The sequence below is a fragment of the Podarcis muralis genome, chromosome Z, assembly GCF_964188315.1.
Source record: "Podarcis muralis chromosome Z, rPodMur119.hap1.1, whole genome shotgun sequence".
NCBI lineage: Eukaryota > Metazoa > Chordata > Lepidosauria > Squamata > Lacertidae > Podarcis > Podarcis muralis.
Genome location: NC_135673.1, coordinates 14,616,808 through 14,630,559, shown reverse-complemented (window position 1 = coordinate 14,630,559; position 13,752 = coordinate 14,616,808). Strand labels below are relative to the sequence as shown.

At 44.2% G+C, this 13,752-nt stretch overlaps 1 protein-coding gene and 1 long non-coding RNA gene across 5 annotated transcripts in view; one reads left to right on the top strand and one right to left on the bottom strand.

Moving 5' to 3' along the window:
• Positions 1 to 11,002, bottom strand: part of CCDC180 (coiled-coil domain containing 180) — a 56,503-nt gene extending 45,501 nt beyond the window's left edge. For 2 of the 4 annotated variants that reach the window (XM_028715170.2, XM_028715171.2), the window contains exons 1-11: positions 10,309 to 10,506; positions 7,071 to 7,264; positions 6,774 to 6,862; positions 5,943 to 6,052; positions 5,131 to 5,259; positions 4,087 to 4,197; positions 3,330 to 3,425; positions 2,464 to 2,627; positions 1,895 to 2,014; positions 535 to 614; positions 162 to 250 (exon numbers count right to left, since the gene is read on the bottom strand). In XM_028715170.2, coding sequence (XP_028571003.2) covers positions 162 to 250; positions 535 to 614; positions 1,895 to 2,014; positions 2,464 to 2,627; positions 3,330 to 3,425; positions 4,087 to 4,197; positions 5,131 to 5,259; positions 5,943 to 6,052; positions 6,774 to 6,862; positions 7,071 to 7,264; positions 10,309 to 10,491 — 1,365 coding nt within the window. In that variant the 5' untranslated portion in view covers positions 10,492 to 10,506. Of the gene's footprint in view, positions 1 to 161; positions 251 to 534; positions 615 to 1,894; positions 2,015 to 2,463; positions 2,628 to 3,329; positions 3,426 to 4,086; positions 4,198 to 5,130; positions 5,260 to 5,942; positions 6,053 to 6,773; positions 6,863 to 7,070; positions 7,265 to 9,497; positions 9,625 to 10,308 lie in introns of all 4 variants that reach the window. The other 2 variants (XM_028715174.2, XR_013391301.1) reach the window with 2 other exon arrangements.
• The window catches only part of LOC144326143 (uncharacterized), a 231,860-nt gene that overhangs the window by 198,747 nt on the left and 19,361 nt on the right, over positions 1 to 13,752 (top strand). The window lies entirely within an intron of this gene.

The window sequence follows — 13,752 nt, the reverse complement described above, 5'->3', positions numbered from 1 at the left end:
CCCTGGGACCTTAGAGTGAAGGGTGGGTAAACAACAACAACAACAACAACAACAACAACAACAACAACAACAACAACAACAGATTTTCTCTTATTCTCATCTGTAGTCAGGCTGAAAAACAGAATCCACATATTTTCAACAAAACTGATTGGCCCACTAACCTTACACTCCTGCACCTTTGACAAACACTCCTGGCAAACTTTCTCGTACTGGAGACGGATTTTCATTAAGTATTGGACATTGTGGGTATCTTGAGACAAAAATTAAAATTAACACAAGATTGGATATGGTGGTTACAAGATTGAATATGAAATATTATATCTTTCTGTTTGTGAACATATGGAGCACTGTTTGTTCCATCTGAACAGCTTTACTTTTTTTTATCATTATAAAGATTTCATCTTATTTCTATAATGGTATATTATATTCTTGTAGCCTGCCCTGAGACCTTAAAGTGAAGGGTTATAGTTAGGAAATCTGGTAAATATATAAATTGCTGCTCTAAATAACAATAGCAAAACTTTTGTTCCTTACCTATCCGCTTATTTAAAGCCACCACAGATTCATACCACTCATTTAATTCAGCCTTGGATTGCATCAAAGGCAGCATATTGCTAAAAAGACAAGAGACAGAGAAACACTTAGCACATAAAGCTCTTGAGGTCTGCATGACAAATCTTAAAATTCATTTGGGTCCCAGTTTTCACTGGTCACATATTAGTTATATAGCTGAGCTGAAAGTTCCACAGAGAACTTTTCCAGGGAAAGCTGAAGGAGGGAGTGTATTGTTTGGGCATAGGAGAAAATCTGGAAATTTATGGGCTGGGACTAGGGGCTCAGTGAGACAAGTGGAGGTAGCAGATTTCCCCTTCTTTTCACGTAGTTTGGCTGACAGCACTCCTACTGCTAAGCCTGGAGTTGGGTGATACAGGGAGCCAAATGGAAAAACTGAACAACAGGTTGTATCCCATGTTTGTCCTAGAATGCTGTGATTCCTGTGCATTGCAGTGGGTTAGACTAGATGACCCTTGAGGATGTTTTCAACTCTACGATTCTATGATTTTATACTTACCGGGTAGGCCCACAGAAAGTAATGGGTCTAAATCTGTCATTAACTTCAGTGGGCTTACTTTGATTATGGCTAACATTGGATACAGCCCAGATTGTTAAGAGTTCTATATTTGCCTTTATATGTGCAGGTGGTTGTTTCTTTTACACAAACTGACAACATTGGATGCCCTCCACCCAGTGGCAGAGGAAGAGGAGTGCGGGGGGGAGCGCACTGCCCCCGGCAGCGCAATCTTGGTAGGGTGCTATTGCGGCTGCCCCCCACCTACGCTGGGTGCCACACCCCCACAGGTGACGTGTCACGCCCCTGGGACACACACCAGCCCCGCCCCCACCTGCTCTCCACCCCCCCGGTGCTGGAGCATGAAGCTCTGCCACTGCCTCTGCCCCCCACGGCCCCAATTTTGAGTCCCCCCCACAGGTTGCATAAGAAAAACGTCCTGTGCAAACTGCTGGCATGGGGGCTGGGGATAATATGGTTTGGGACCATAGGGGGAAGTAAAATGTTAAAGTCCCTGGCCTACATACACATCTGCCAACCACCCATAATTTGACACCATCAAAACATCACTACTACAAGCCAGGGTGGCTTTGTTCTGTCCGCACTGTGGGAGGTAATATGCCTCTGAATACCAGTTGCTGATAATCATAAGGGGAGAGTTACTGTTATGCTCAGGTCCTGCTTGTGAGCTTCCCACGGTGCATCCGGTTGGCTGCTATTAGAACAGGATACTGGAATAAAAGCATCTTTGGCCTGATCCAGCAGGGAAGCTATTCTTACGTTCTTAGGAATGAGAAGTTACATTTTATTCTCCTGTTCACCTACCCCAGTGAATATAACAGTGCTGTTCTCTTCTCAGTGAGTGATTTTTGATCTTGTAGCATATTCTCCAGCTCCACATTCACAGCACTCGGGTGCCGTATTCTTTCAGTTTCCATGAACTGTCTATAGGACATGACAAGAAACATTAAATGTGGGCTTTCTTTTTTGCAAGGGATACTGTGCGATTGAAAAGCCACACCCATCTTATACTACCCAAATCTCCTGCTCCATCATGCCTTCTTTCCCCCGAACTGCCATCTGGAGGCAACCATTCAATCAGTCTGCCTCAGTGGGAGAGATGAGAAGCAGAGTTCACCAAAAGACCAGCTCTGTTAAGCACCTTCTATCTGTGAACTATGATAGCTGGCCATTATAAAAACAACTGTTTAAGAACTGGTTCCTGAGCTTGATTTCCAACCTCTTCCCATCCTTTCCCTTTCTCCTTGTGTGTTGTGAAGCCTGAGGACAGGGACTGTCTTGTTTTAACCAATTGTATGCAAGCCTGGGAACCACTTTTGCATGAAGAGCAAAGTACAAATACTCTAAATAGATAAATAAATGAAATTTCAGACCTGAAACTGTAAATTATCTTCTGCTTCCATTTGGCTCTCCAGGTCTTTATTCTCTCCTCCAGTTTGCGATGATAGAAAATGTCTCCTTTCAGATCTGCCTCCATCAGGTTGACAAACAGCTTGGCTATTGCTCTCCGATTGGCCAGCAGGGCTTGGTTGATCATCTGGAATTGGAAGATGTAGATGAGAGTAGCAAGGGAATCTCTCTTTTTCAGGGAGATGAAGACTTCAGATTAGTTGGTTCAACCCAGAGGACATGATGGGCAAGACAAATTTAGGTACAGTAATCTAAAGGAGTCTACTCTGAATAAACCTTAGCTAGACACATCCCTTAATTGTTCTCTGGTGCTATTACAATGGTGGCTGGTAACCCACTGGGACTTGATGGGGCAGAAAGCAGAAATGCCCAGAGTAGGTTCCTCCTCCCAGTCTGCTTTCTTCACTGCTTTCTCACTTCCAAAGAGGGGGAAAAGATAAAAAAAGAAGTGGAGAGAGAAAAGATTGCAGAGGGTTTTGAGGTATCACAGGCACCTGTGCACCCTTGGCGCCGTGCTGAGGACACCAGGGCAAACCTGTCCTTGTCTTGTCTCTCTGCTCCTTTCACGTACAATGTCTCAGGGATCCCATCCCTCTTTCCCGGTTGCTGTGCTGATCTTGCACATATTCCTCCCCCCCTCTCTCTCACACCCACACACCCACACACACACCACAATTTTATTTTAAAATGCCGAATTCTGCTACCCGAATTAGGCTTGCAAATATGCCCACTTTCAATCATTTCCAAACTACAGGGGTGGGGATGGGATCAAGCAAAACCTGTGGTTATCTTACTGGACAATTTCAGGTATCAAGCAGAAAGGTTTTACCATGGCTTCCTTGTGAATGAACCTGTGGACATCAGAGGGTAGGATATAGGAAATATCATCCAGGATCTTATTATATTTGTTCAACAAAAGTTTGATCTGGAAACCAAAGCAGAGGGAGGGGGTAAGAAAAGTGTTAAGGATGGTGAGGACACCTCTCTGCTGAGATTGCTAGGGACATGCTGGGGGACCACCCCACTGGGCTACTCAGCCAGTGGTAACCAGTGGCCATGGGTGAGGTGGAATGCAGGGATGAAAGCTGTAGTGTAGGCAGAGCCATAGCCAATGATAGGTAGAACCAGAGTCAATGACAGGCAGAGCCAACCAATTCTAGCTTTTATTCTCATCATTCTCCCCGAAGAGTTCCACAAGGGGCACTTTGAGTCTATGCAGGGGGAAGCTAACAGCTGGGGCAACCCCCTAGACTCCTTGTAAGTAAGGAGGAAGGCAGGTGCAAATTGGCTGAAGACAGAATGAGAGTGGTGAGGCAATGGCCCATTCACCTAAAGAGACCAACCTCCACCATCTCACTGAAGTGGCCAATTCCTAAAAAGACATATGTGCCAGCAAGAAACAACTATTTCTGACCCTTTCAAGGAGCCATAGCAGGGATGGGGAACTTTTTCCAGCTCCAAGGGCTGCATTTCCTTCTGGGCAACATGCTGATGCTGCATTTCCTTCTAGGCAACAAGCATACAGCTGCACACCCCCCCCCCAACAATCATTCATGTACTCTCTGTTAGCATCTTCTTATACTTACCCGTTCAGTTCGATCTACCTCTGCCTTGAGTAAGGCTTTGTCCAGCTCTCTAATCCACTGCCTTCTTTTTAAGGTCTCCTTGGAGACAAGGTTCCACATTCTCTCAAAGTCCTGCAAGGTAGAAATGGGATGTGATTTCCACACAGGGGAGCTGATCTTTGTTGGCATGCCAGATCCTTTCAACCCATCCCACTGTACTGTTCACTGCCATGGGCGTAGCCAGGATTTTTGTTGGGGAGGCAGGCTTTTGTTGGGGGGGGGGGAAACCTCATATTCGTACTTATTTGTATTGATTTAGAGGGCCAGCTGTCCCTCTGCCCCCCCCCCCCGGCTACGCCCATGTGTCACAGCCTTTGGAGGGAAGGGCTGTAGCTTAGTAGAGCATCTGCTTTGCATGCAGGAGGTCCCAGGGTCAATTGCTGGCATCTCCAGGTAGGGCTGGTAATGCCCCTGCTTGAAACCTTGGAAAGCTGCTGTCAGTCAGTGTAGACAATACTGAGCTAAATGGACCAATGGTCTGACTTTGTATAAGGCAGCTTTCTATGTTCCTGGAAAGGGCTGTAGCTGAGTGGCAGCCTATCTGTTTTGCATGAGGAAGTCCCTGGGTTTGATCCCTGGCATCTCCAGGTAAGGCTGGGAATATCCCTTGCCTGACTTTCTGGAGAGCTGCTGCCAGTCAGTGTAGACAATACTGAGGTAGAAAAATGCATAGATTCAGTATAAGGAAGTTCTCCATGTTCCTAGGTTCAAGCCCTGGGATCTCCAAGGAGAGACTTCCAACTTGAAACAGTGGAAAGCTGCTGCCAATCAGTGTAGACAATACTGAGCTAAATAAGTCAATGGGATGATGCAGTATGTCAGCTTCCTATGTTCCTATCTCCAGCATGCCTTATTCTGCTACCCACAGTGACTGCCAGGCCCTTCATCCCTGTTGCTAAGCAGTGAGGATCTAGGGTCACCAGAAGTATCAGCCAGAGGGGCAAGAAAAGGTGGCAGGCAGCCTTCAAGCCCTGTTTCAGTTTGAGTTGCGAGGCACTCCCTCACCTCCATGGTGTAAGTCTCCAAGTGGAGGTTCTCAGCGGAAACTTGGAAAAGGGACTCAATGGTGCGATCGGATTCTGACAGCTTGGTGAGAAATAGCTTCCCAGGCTCCAAGAAACACACCTCCATTTCCTGAAACAGAGAAGATGATCTGATGGGTAACACTTGCCAAGGCTTGGATGAAACAATGTGCATCAATATGTATGTATTAGAAAAATGTGTCACATAAATGAAAAATAAAATGAAAATGCACATAAGGGGGAATTTCTTGCATAAAACTATATAGTCAAAACTGAACACAAAACATTTGGAGAGATCCGTACTAAAGCAGTAGCATATTTTCATGAAGATTTAAAGCAAAGATTCACAAATTATTGCAAAAGGTGGAAAACTGAATTTAAGATAGAAAGAAATGAGAAACGGAGAGAACTGAATTTTATTTCTTTATTACATTTATATCCCAACCTTCCTCCAAGAAGCTCAATGTGATGTACATGGTTCTCCTTCTCCCCATTTTATCTTCGCAGCAACAACCCTGTGAGTTATGTTACGCTTGGACGAAACAAGGCTTGAACGAAACAATGTGCATCAAATATGTATGTATTAGAAAAATGTGTCACATAAGTGAGTGGCTAGCCCAAGGTCACTCAGAGACCTCCATGGCCAAGTGGATAAATTTGAACCCTAGTCTTCCAGGTCCTAGTCCAGCACTCAAGCCACTACACCACATTGGCTTCACATTGCAAATGGACAGATTATCCCATCCCTAGTACTATCAATAGTGATGCACTAAAGTGGTGAAGGGGGCTGCCTACCTTCCCAACACGTGCCAATTCCTGCCGTAGCGTCACCACCGTCTCTTCGTAACGGCACCTCCTGCTCTCTGAGATACGTTCCACAATGTCACTGTTTTTCTTCTCAGGAACTGGGAAGGAGGGAGGGAGATTAGATTGTATGCACAGCTGTAGAACTCATGCCAGGCTAGCATAAAGAGAGAGTAATGTGTTTTGGGGTTTTTTACAAAACCACTGGGTTAGCTGACATTCTCATGCTGCCAAAGAAGCCTGCCACATTTTAGTTCCATCTTCAGTTTTATGCACAAGTTCATAGTTACTCATTCTTTTATTTAACTAACTGTAATAAAACATATAAGTGGCTTAGAGACAATAAAAAGGGAGGGCTTGACCACAATAGTTCAGGCACTGGTGACTTCAAGATTGGATTACTGCAGTCAACTCTGTGTGGGTTTGAAACTAAAATTAGTGCAGAATGCTGCAGCATGGTTGTTGACAGGAGGCCCTGTCAGCATATAACACTTCTGCTCAAAGATCTGCACTGGTGGCCCATTTGGTAACAGCCTAAGTTCAAGGTGTTACTATCAGCAAAACAATTTTGGGTTTTAAAGACTATCACCATCAGATTGAACTGAGTGTGAGAATGCAGTGGCCACCAGTGCAACTGGCAAGGTATTGGCCAAAAACTGAGCAGTGGTGCTCTGCACTGGCTGCAGTTACTGAGCTGTCTTCAAAGGAAGCCCCAAGCAGAGTACTTTGCAGTAGTATAGCCGGTAGTCTGCATAAATGAAAGATACCACATTTGCTAAAAACACTGATTATGGTGCCAGAATTAAATTGGTAAACATTTACTTATGACTTCAGCAAGGCCTCGGACTTCCCGGGCAGCAATAACATTTTCACTTTCTTGAGTCTTTAAAAATGCCAGTGTTGCAGCCTCTCTGGAATAGAAACAGAGTGGGAGAAACCTGAAGCAAGAGACATTATTAGAGTTCAAGAACACATTCCAGTCAGGTCAAAACACTTGGGATTTGAAGTAAGGGTGAGTGAGGGGTGTGGCCTGGAAAAAGTTCCAAGGGTCAAGTAAAGAGGCCACATTTGGCCAACAGGCCTAACAGCACAGAATAACATCATAACTCTGTTCCTTACTTGTATTGCACTGGATTTTCAGTGACGTCATCATTGGGCATTCCCTCAACCCACATCTGCTGACGATGTGATAAAAACCCATTGCCTGAGCAGGTTTCCACATCCCTCACCAGCGGAATCGTTCCTGGGATCTGCGGAAGCTTGTACTGGGCTATCTTGCTTCTCGCTTCTCCCAGAGTGCGCACAAGGTTTATCTAGCCAAAGCCAAAATAAAAATAATTAGACTTCTTCCTTTAAGGTGAAAGAGGGCATGCTTATACTCACCAGAAACAGAGGGCACTTGCTAAGCAAAGTTAAGTACTTATGAGTCACACCCTGATTTAATTCTTCATAATATATTGTTGTCATTTTTTAATAGCTAGAATTAAAGCATCTTGTTCAAGGTTAATGAAGTGAAAGTTGGCAAGTGAATAAAGGAGAAAATTGTAAGGCAGGGTTTGAATGGCAATGAGATGCAAAAAAATAAGGGGAAAGATTTTGCCATACAACTCCCACATTACAATTTTCTCCCTTATAAACATGTATACTAAGATTTCAATTCACCTATGTGATGAAGTGAGCATGAGTCCCCAAAAGCTTGTGTTGGCGTTCATCTGTCTTAGGAGACAATAGAGGAGTGTGCCTTTGTGGGTGAAGAGAGACCGATATGGGAGAGAGAGGTTTTGTTGCAGCTGGGGCAGATGAAGGTGCCTGGCTGTGCCGCTGTAGAAGCACTATGGTGTTTCTTCCCTCTGCGCTCCTTCCAGTGATCATTCCTCCCATGACCAGATTGACTGTCTCCAGGCACTGCAGTCATCTGCAAGGAATTCCCACACAGGGTTGATGTTGCCAGCCTTCTTGTCACATTTGCAGACATCTTTGTAACAGAGAGTTGGTCTGCCAACAAGCCTAGTTCATGAAACCAGCTTCCGGCAGAGCACATCCTTGGACAGGCATGTAGAAAGTCCATTTTGGGTGCCTAATCCGGCCCCTGCGGCAGTTTATTTCCCGGGGTCGGCCCTTCACTTCATCAAATCTGGCCCTCTTTGAAAAAAGTTTGGACACCACTGTCCTTGGGGATTCTTCCATCTTCCATTCTGTGGACATGACCAAGCCAGCGTAGATGTTGCTGAGACAGGAATGTGTACATGCTGGGATTGTGGGCCTGGGAGAGCACATCTTTGTTTTAAACTCTGTCTTGCCATGTGATGCCCAGAATCTTCCTGATGCAGCACATGTGAGAGGCATTGAGGCACTGCTCCTGGCAGTTGTAAGTTGCCCACAAGTCAACACACAGTGTGCAACAGCAGCGAGCTCAACACGCAAACCTGGTAGACCTTCATCTTGGTATTAGATGTTAGCATCACATTCTCCCATACCCTTTGGAGAGGCAAGCCATTGCCAAAGCTGTCTTGCCAATATGCTTGTCCAGCTCAGCATTAATGGAAAGGTTGTGCTGGCGGCGTTCTCACCCAGGATGTTGGTCTTCATCAGACTGGTGGTATGGCCAAATTTCATGCAGGCTTGTGTCTTTGTGAAGCTTCCTTGGAGTGCACTGTCAAGGCTGCGTCCTCTGCAAACATCTCTCTGATAAGGACTTGCCACATTTTTGCCTTGGTACAGAGATGTGTCAGGTTGTACAAACCCTGTCGCTCCTCAAATGAAAGTATACACTGTCTTCAGTCAAGCTGAAGGCATATGAGACCAGCAGGGAGAAGAATATGCCAAAGAGACTTTGGGTGACTTTCACACCCTAAAAGCTTAAATGTGTTAAGTCTTCTTCTTCTTTTAGAATATGTTTTATTGCTTTTACATGTAATTTAAAATACAATGAACTGCAACAATAGCAAGTAGCCTGTCATTTCTTGGGAAAAGTCTAATAGCAACATGAAATTAGAACCATTACTTAGAACAAGTTTATGGACTTGAAGTCTCTCCAGATGTTTTCACATTGATTTGAGGGTATTATCTTAAAATGGTTGATACAGACCATAATGAACAAGATACTCCCCAAGTGATCCTGTGCAAGACATCCTACAAAGAATTAGGACACAAATTTCATGCAGCCTTCACCCTGTGTTGGCTAGGACTGATGAGAACTTTAGTCCAAAACACCTGGAGAGCACTAGGTTTGCAAAGACTGCTCTAACCCAACTTTGCAACTGCCTCTGCCGGAGTTTAAGTCTAGTGGTGGGCAAACCGAAGGCTTGCAGGATCTACTGTGTGTGTGTGTGTGTGTGTGTGTGTGTGTGTGTTTTACTAGAACCTGTAGATCTACTAATCTGCAGATCTACTAACCAAAGCTGGACAGGGGTGTGGCCTAGGGAGAGGAGGTGTAGCCCAGGGAGAGTTCTGTGCCTGCATTTCCCCATCCCTGCTTCAAGTGATGCTATCCCCCCCCCCCCGCCCCAGCCCAATCAGGTCTTCTAGCTTCTGTCATTGCTGTACCTCATCATCAAATATCTGCCTGTAGACTTTCCCACTGGGGACGACACGGGACACCCCCACTAGGGTCATGTTGCAGACTTTTCCTAGGCGCTCGATTGGTTTGCGGCTGAACTTTTTCTTGGGTTAGCTGGGAAAAAGGAAAATGCAAAGAAAGAGAAAGAAAGAAATAATTGAATGGTTTGGTGTCATTCCTTGAGTGATGTTGGGAATGGCGAGTGGGGGAGATACTGCTGTGAACAAGACTTTTTTGTAATTGCATGGCACCTCAAACTGACTCATATATCAGCAGTAAATGCCAGTGTATTTCAGTAGAGTTTTATGATATTATAGCTGTAGTCTTATTTGCAACTGTGGACTCCCTCCCCATTATCTGCCATCTACCTATCTGGGTGCCAGTGCCCTGAGCAATTTTAAATAAAACTGTCATTTATTTATAAAATTAATGATTGCATTTAATTGTGCAAATTTATTTACAGCACTTATTCACGCAAATCATCAAATGCAATTAGGCAATAAACAAAAGTGGGGTCCCCCCCCCAAGTCCTGTTGGGGAGAGGAGAAAAATGGCCTTTGTGGCTCGCATCAGGTCCTGCCACGAGGGATACATTTGAGATCCAAACTAAATGTGATGGGAGGGACGGATTCGTTCCATGTGCTGCTCTCCCAGAATGCTTAGCTGGGCGTGTGGCTACTTTCCCCCTTAGGGCAAAGGAAAGGATCGCAACTCATTGTAACGTATTGGGGGGGGGCTCTCCTCTTCAACTCATCTCTTCCCGCCATTGCCCCTCTCTCACCCGACAGCGAACCTTACCTGAGGGACCCTTGGAAAGCCAGTCCTAAAAGCCGCTTCAAGGCAGCTAGGCCAAGAACGGCGTCTTTTGGTTGCCATGGTGACTATCAAGCGCAGGGAGGAGGAAGAGAGAAAGTGCGTGTTATTCTCTCGCGGGACTCGACGGGATTCAACATGGCCGCTCCGGTGACTAGTTGTTGCCATAGAGACGCGGAAAGCGGTTTAAAAAAAAAAAAAATTACGAGCGGCAGGAGCTTGTTTTTGTCTTATGAGTTCGTCATTGTGTCCTGGTCACTTATACAGTAATCTTGTTAGAAACAGCGATAACAGCGTTTTATAGAGTACTAGTTGTTATAGTTGTTTTCCTCCATAATTTCCCCCACCAGAATATTGCGTGGTAAATAAGAGTCCGAGCATGTACAGAACCTTTCCGACTTTGAATCCTTTTAAAACTTAGAATAACGTCAAGATGCTTCTGCATTTTGAATCCTGATTTTCAATTCAAGATGCCCTGCATTGAAGGTTACCACCTTTCCATTTTTTTATTTTTTTTTTGGGGGGGGGGAGAGATTGTAAAAAAGTGTTGTTTTTTAAAGGATGGGAAGTAGCAAAACAGACCACACACCAGCCGTAGAGCTGTCTGGCAGATTTCATTAGTATACGCGTGTTTTTGTCAGGACACAGGTGGGCACCCACAGTTAAGGAGGGGATTTGCTTGGGTAACTGGGGAGAAATGAGATCACAGGCCCCACCTGGTGGCAAAATCAATGCTCCATTTTCAGAGGCAGTCTATCCACACCAGGGGCTTAGGAGAAGCAACAGGAGATGGGTACAGTGGTACCTCTGGTTACGTACTTAATTCGTTCCGGAGGTCCGTTCTTAACTTGAAACTGTTCTTAACCTGAAGCACCACTTTAGCTAATGGGGCCTCCCGCTGCTGTGCCACGGCGGCATGATTTCTGTTCTCAACCTGAAGCAAAGTTCTTAACCCGAGGTACTATTTCTGGGTTAGCGGTGTCTGTAACCTGAAGCATATGTAACCCGAGGTACCACTGTACTTCTTTAATGCCTTGATTGTGAACTTACAGATGCAGATAAGACAAGCTTCTTGTCCAATCAAGGGGGATTTTGATAAGAATGGAAGCCTTGCTGGATCAGACCAAAGGGGGCCAATAACTGGAGCCAGAACATAGCCATGGTGGATAAGAGTCACTGATAGCCTTATCCTCCATGAATTTATCAGTCCTTTCAAAACCATCCAAGGTGGTGGTCTTCACTACCTCATCTGGGAGTTACGGTAATTCCAGTCTGCACTATGTGAATAAGTATTTTCTTTAACCAGCCCTGAATTCTCCAGTGTTATAAGAATTCTAAGGTCACAAATATAAAATACTGTAAACGTTCATAAATGTACAAGGGAAACTGTTATGAGAAAAAACTGCTCCTTTTCCCTTATGGGGTACCCAAGAACCAATACAGAGAGTCCTTTTGTAGGTTCTCTATCAGTAGGAGAAAATAACAGAGACCAACCAGAGAATACAGTGGTACCTCAGGTTACATACGCTTCAGGTTACAGACTCCGCTAACCCAGAGATAATGCTTCAGGTTAAGAACTTTGCTTCAGGATGAGAACAGAAATCGTGCTCTGGCGGTGCGGCAGCAGCAGGAGGCCCCATTAGCTAAAGTGGTGCTTCAGGTTAAGAACAGTTTCAGGTTAAGAACGGACCTCCGGAATGAATTAAGTACTTAACCTGAGGTACCACTGTATTGAGAAGCAAAGCAGCTAGTAAGCCAGATCTTTATTAAAGCTGTTGTAACAGGGTGCTCCCCCCCACAGGAGGGGGGGGAGGGAACCCTAGCAATGCGCCCAAGCCCTTATACAGACATTTTAAACTGCCCACCCTGGAGTCCAAGACCACCCCCGGAAACATCATACATACATCACAGAAGGGGTGTAGCCCAAGACCACCCCCTTAATACACCAGAGAAGGGGTGGAAATCTGGGTGTGGTGTTTCTTCCTGTCTGCCAGGTTACCTGATTTGATTACCTGGGCATCCTGGCCACTCTTTCATTATGATAACTACTGAATTCCTGAATACAGGTCACAGGCTTGCATTCTATTCATATTTTAAATGTGCACTTAGTTGAAGGATGTCTTCAGATATCTGAAGAAGTGTGCATGCAACAGTTTAATAAATATCAGGCTTACTAGCTGCTTTGCTTATCAATACTCTCTGATTGGCCTATTATTTTTTCCTACAGATAGGGAACCCACTTAAGGACTCTATATGGGTGCTTGGAGCAGTTTTTTCCTATAACACAAGCATTCAGCTTCATGTCCATGACTTCCTAGTGTTATGAGACTGAGAAATATTCTTTGCCCACATTTTTACCTCCATGCACAATTTTATATACTTCAGTAACGTCTCCTCTTACTTGCTTTTTCTCTTGACTAAGAAGTCCCAAATGCTGCAACCTTTCCTCATAGGGGAGCTGCTCTATCCCCTATAAAAGTGGGATTTTTATTTATAAAAGGGTTTACCCCAACCTTTAAGTAATAGAGATTTAAATCAGTGTTTGTCAATTGCGAATAAAAGACACTCCTTCAGCTTTATGTTTTCCTTTCATAATTCCTTTCCACCTAATTTGGATTAATGCAAATTTCAAATATATACCTATTTAAATAAAAAATAGTTATCTCCTACACTACATAGGCTAAATACTATAAACTCATCAAATATATATTGAAGATACCACACCTCCCAAGTTGATCTTATGCCCACTTTTGGGGTCTGTTCTAAAATAAGCCACTTTTGGAACAGTATTTTGGTTATTTAACAGATTAACATCTAACTACAGATGAAAAAATAAATCTTATACATTATTGAAAAGTTGAAATTAAAATGAAATAAAAAATAGAGGATTTGCAAACAGTATTAAACTTACTAACTGAAGTTATGTGTATTGCCTCATACCTGAAAACTCTGGAACCACCACAAAAAGGACTGCACAAACTTATTTCACAAAAAGCTATTATAAATCTCAAATTGACTGGTTTATGGGAAAGTGGTACTGTTTATTAACTTCTGGAATTAGTATTTTCAAGATAACATTCAACTTTTGTGCATCCCATTATTGTTATGATATTAAATTCATCTGCTTCCTTCCTGAGCTCCTGTTGATGAGATTTTGTGAAATTTCTTCACAAAAAATACATTTGTCAGCCTTAGGGCTGTGTTCCCTTCTGGGATATTTTCAAGGGGCTGCATGCCAGTTGATGGGCAGGGCAAAAGCAAAAATGGAGGGGAGCAATGAATACACATTTTACTCAAGGGGAAAAAAAGACATAGCACAGTTAAAGGTAGAAAATATTCAAGGAGGGTGTTAAGCTGTGCTAGGGGGTCTGGAAGATAGGTTTTGAAGGCCACATTTAGCACCCAGACTGAAGGTTCTCTTATCCTGAC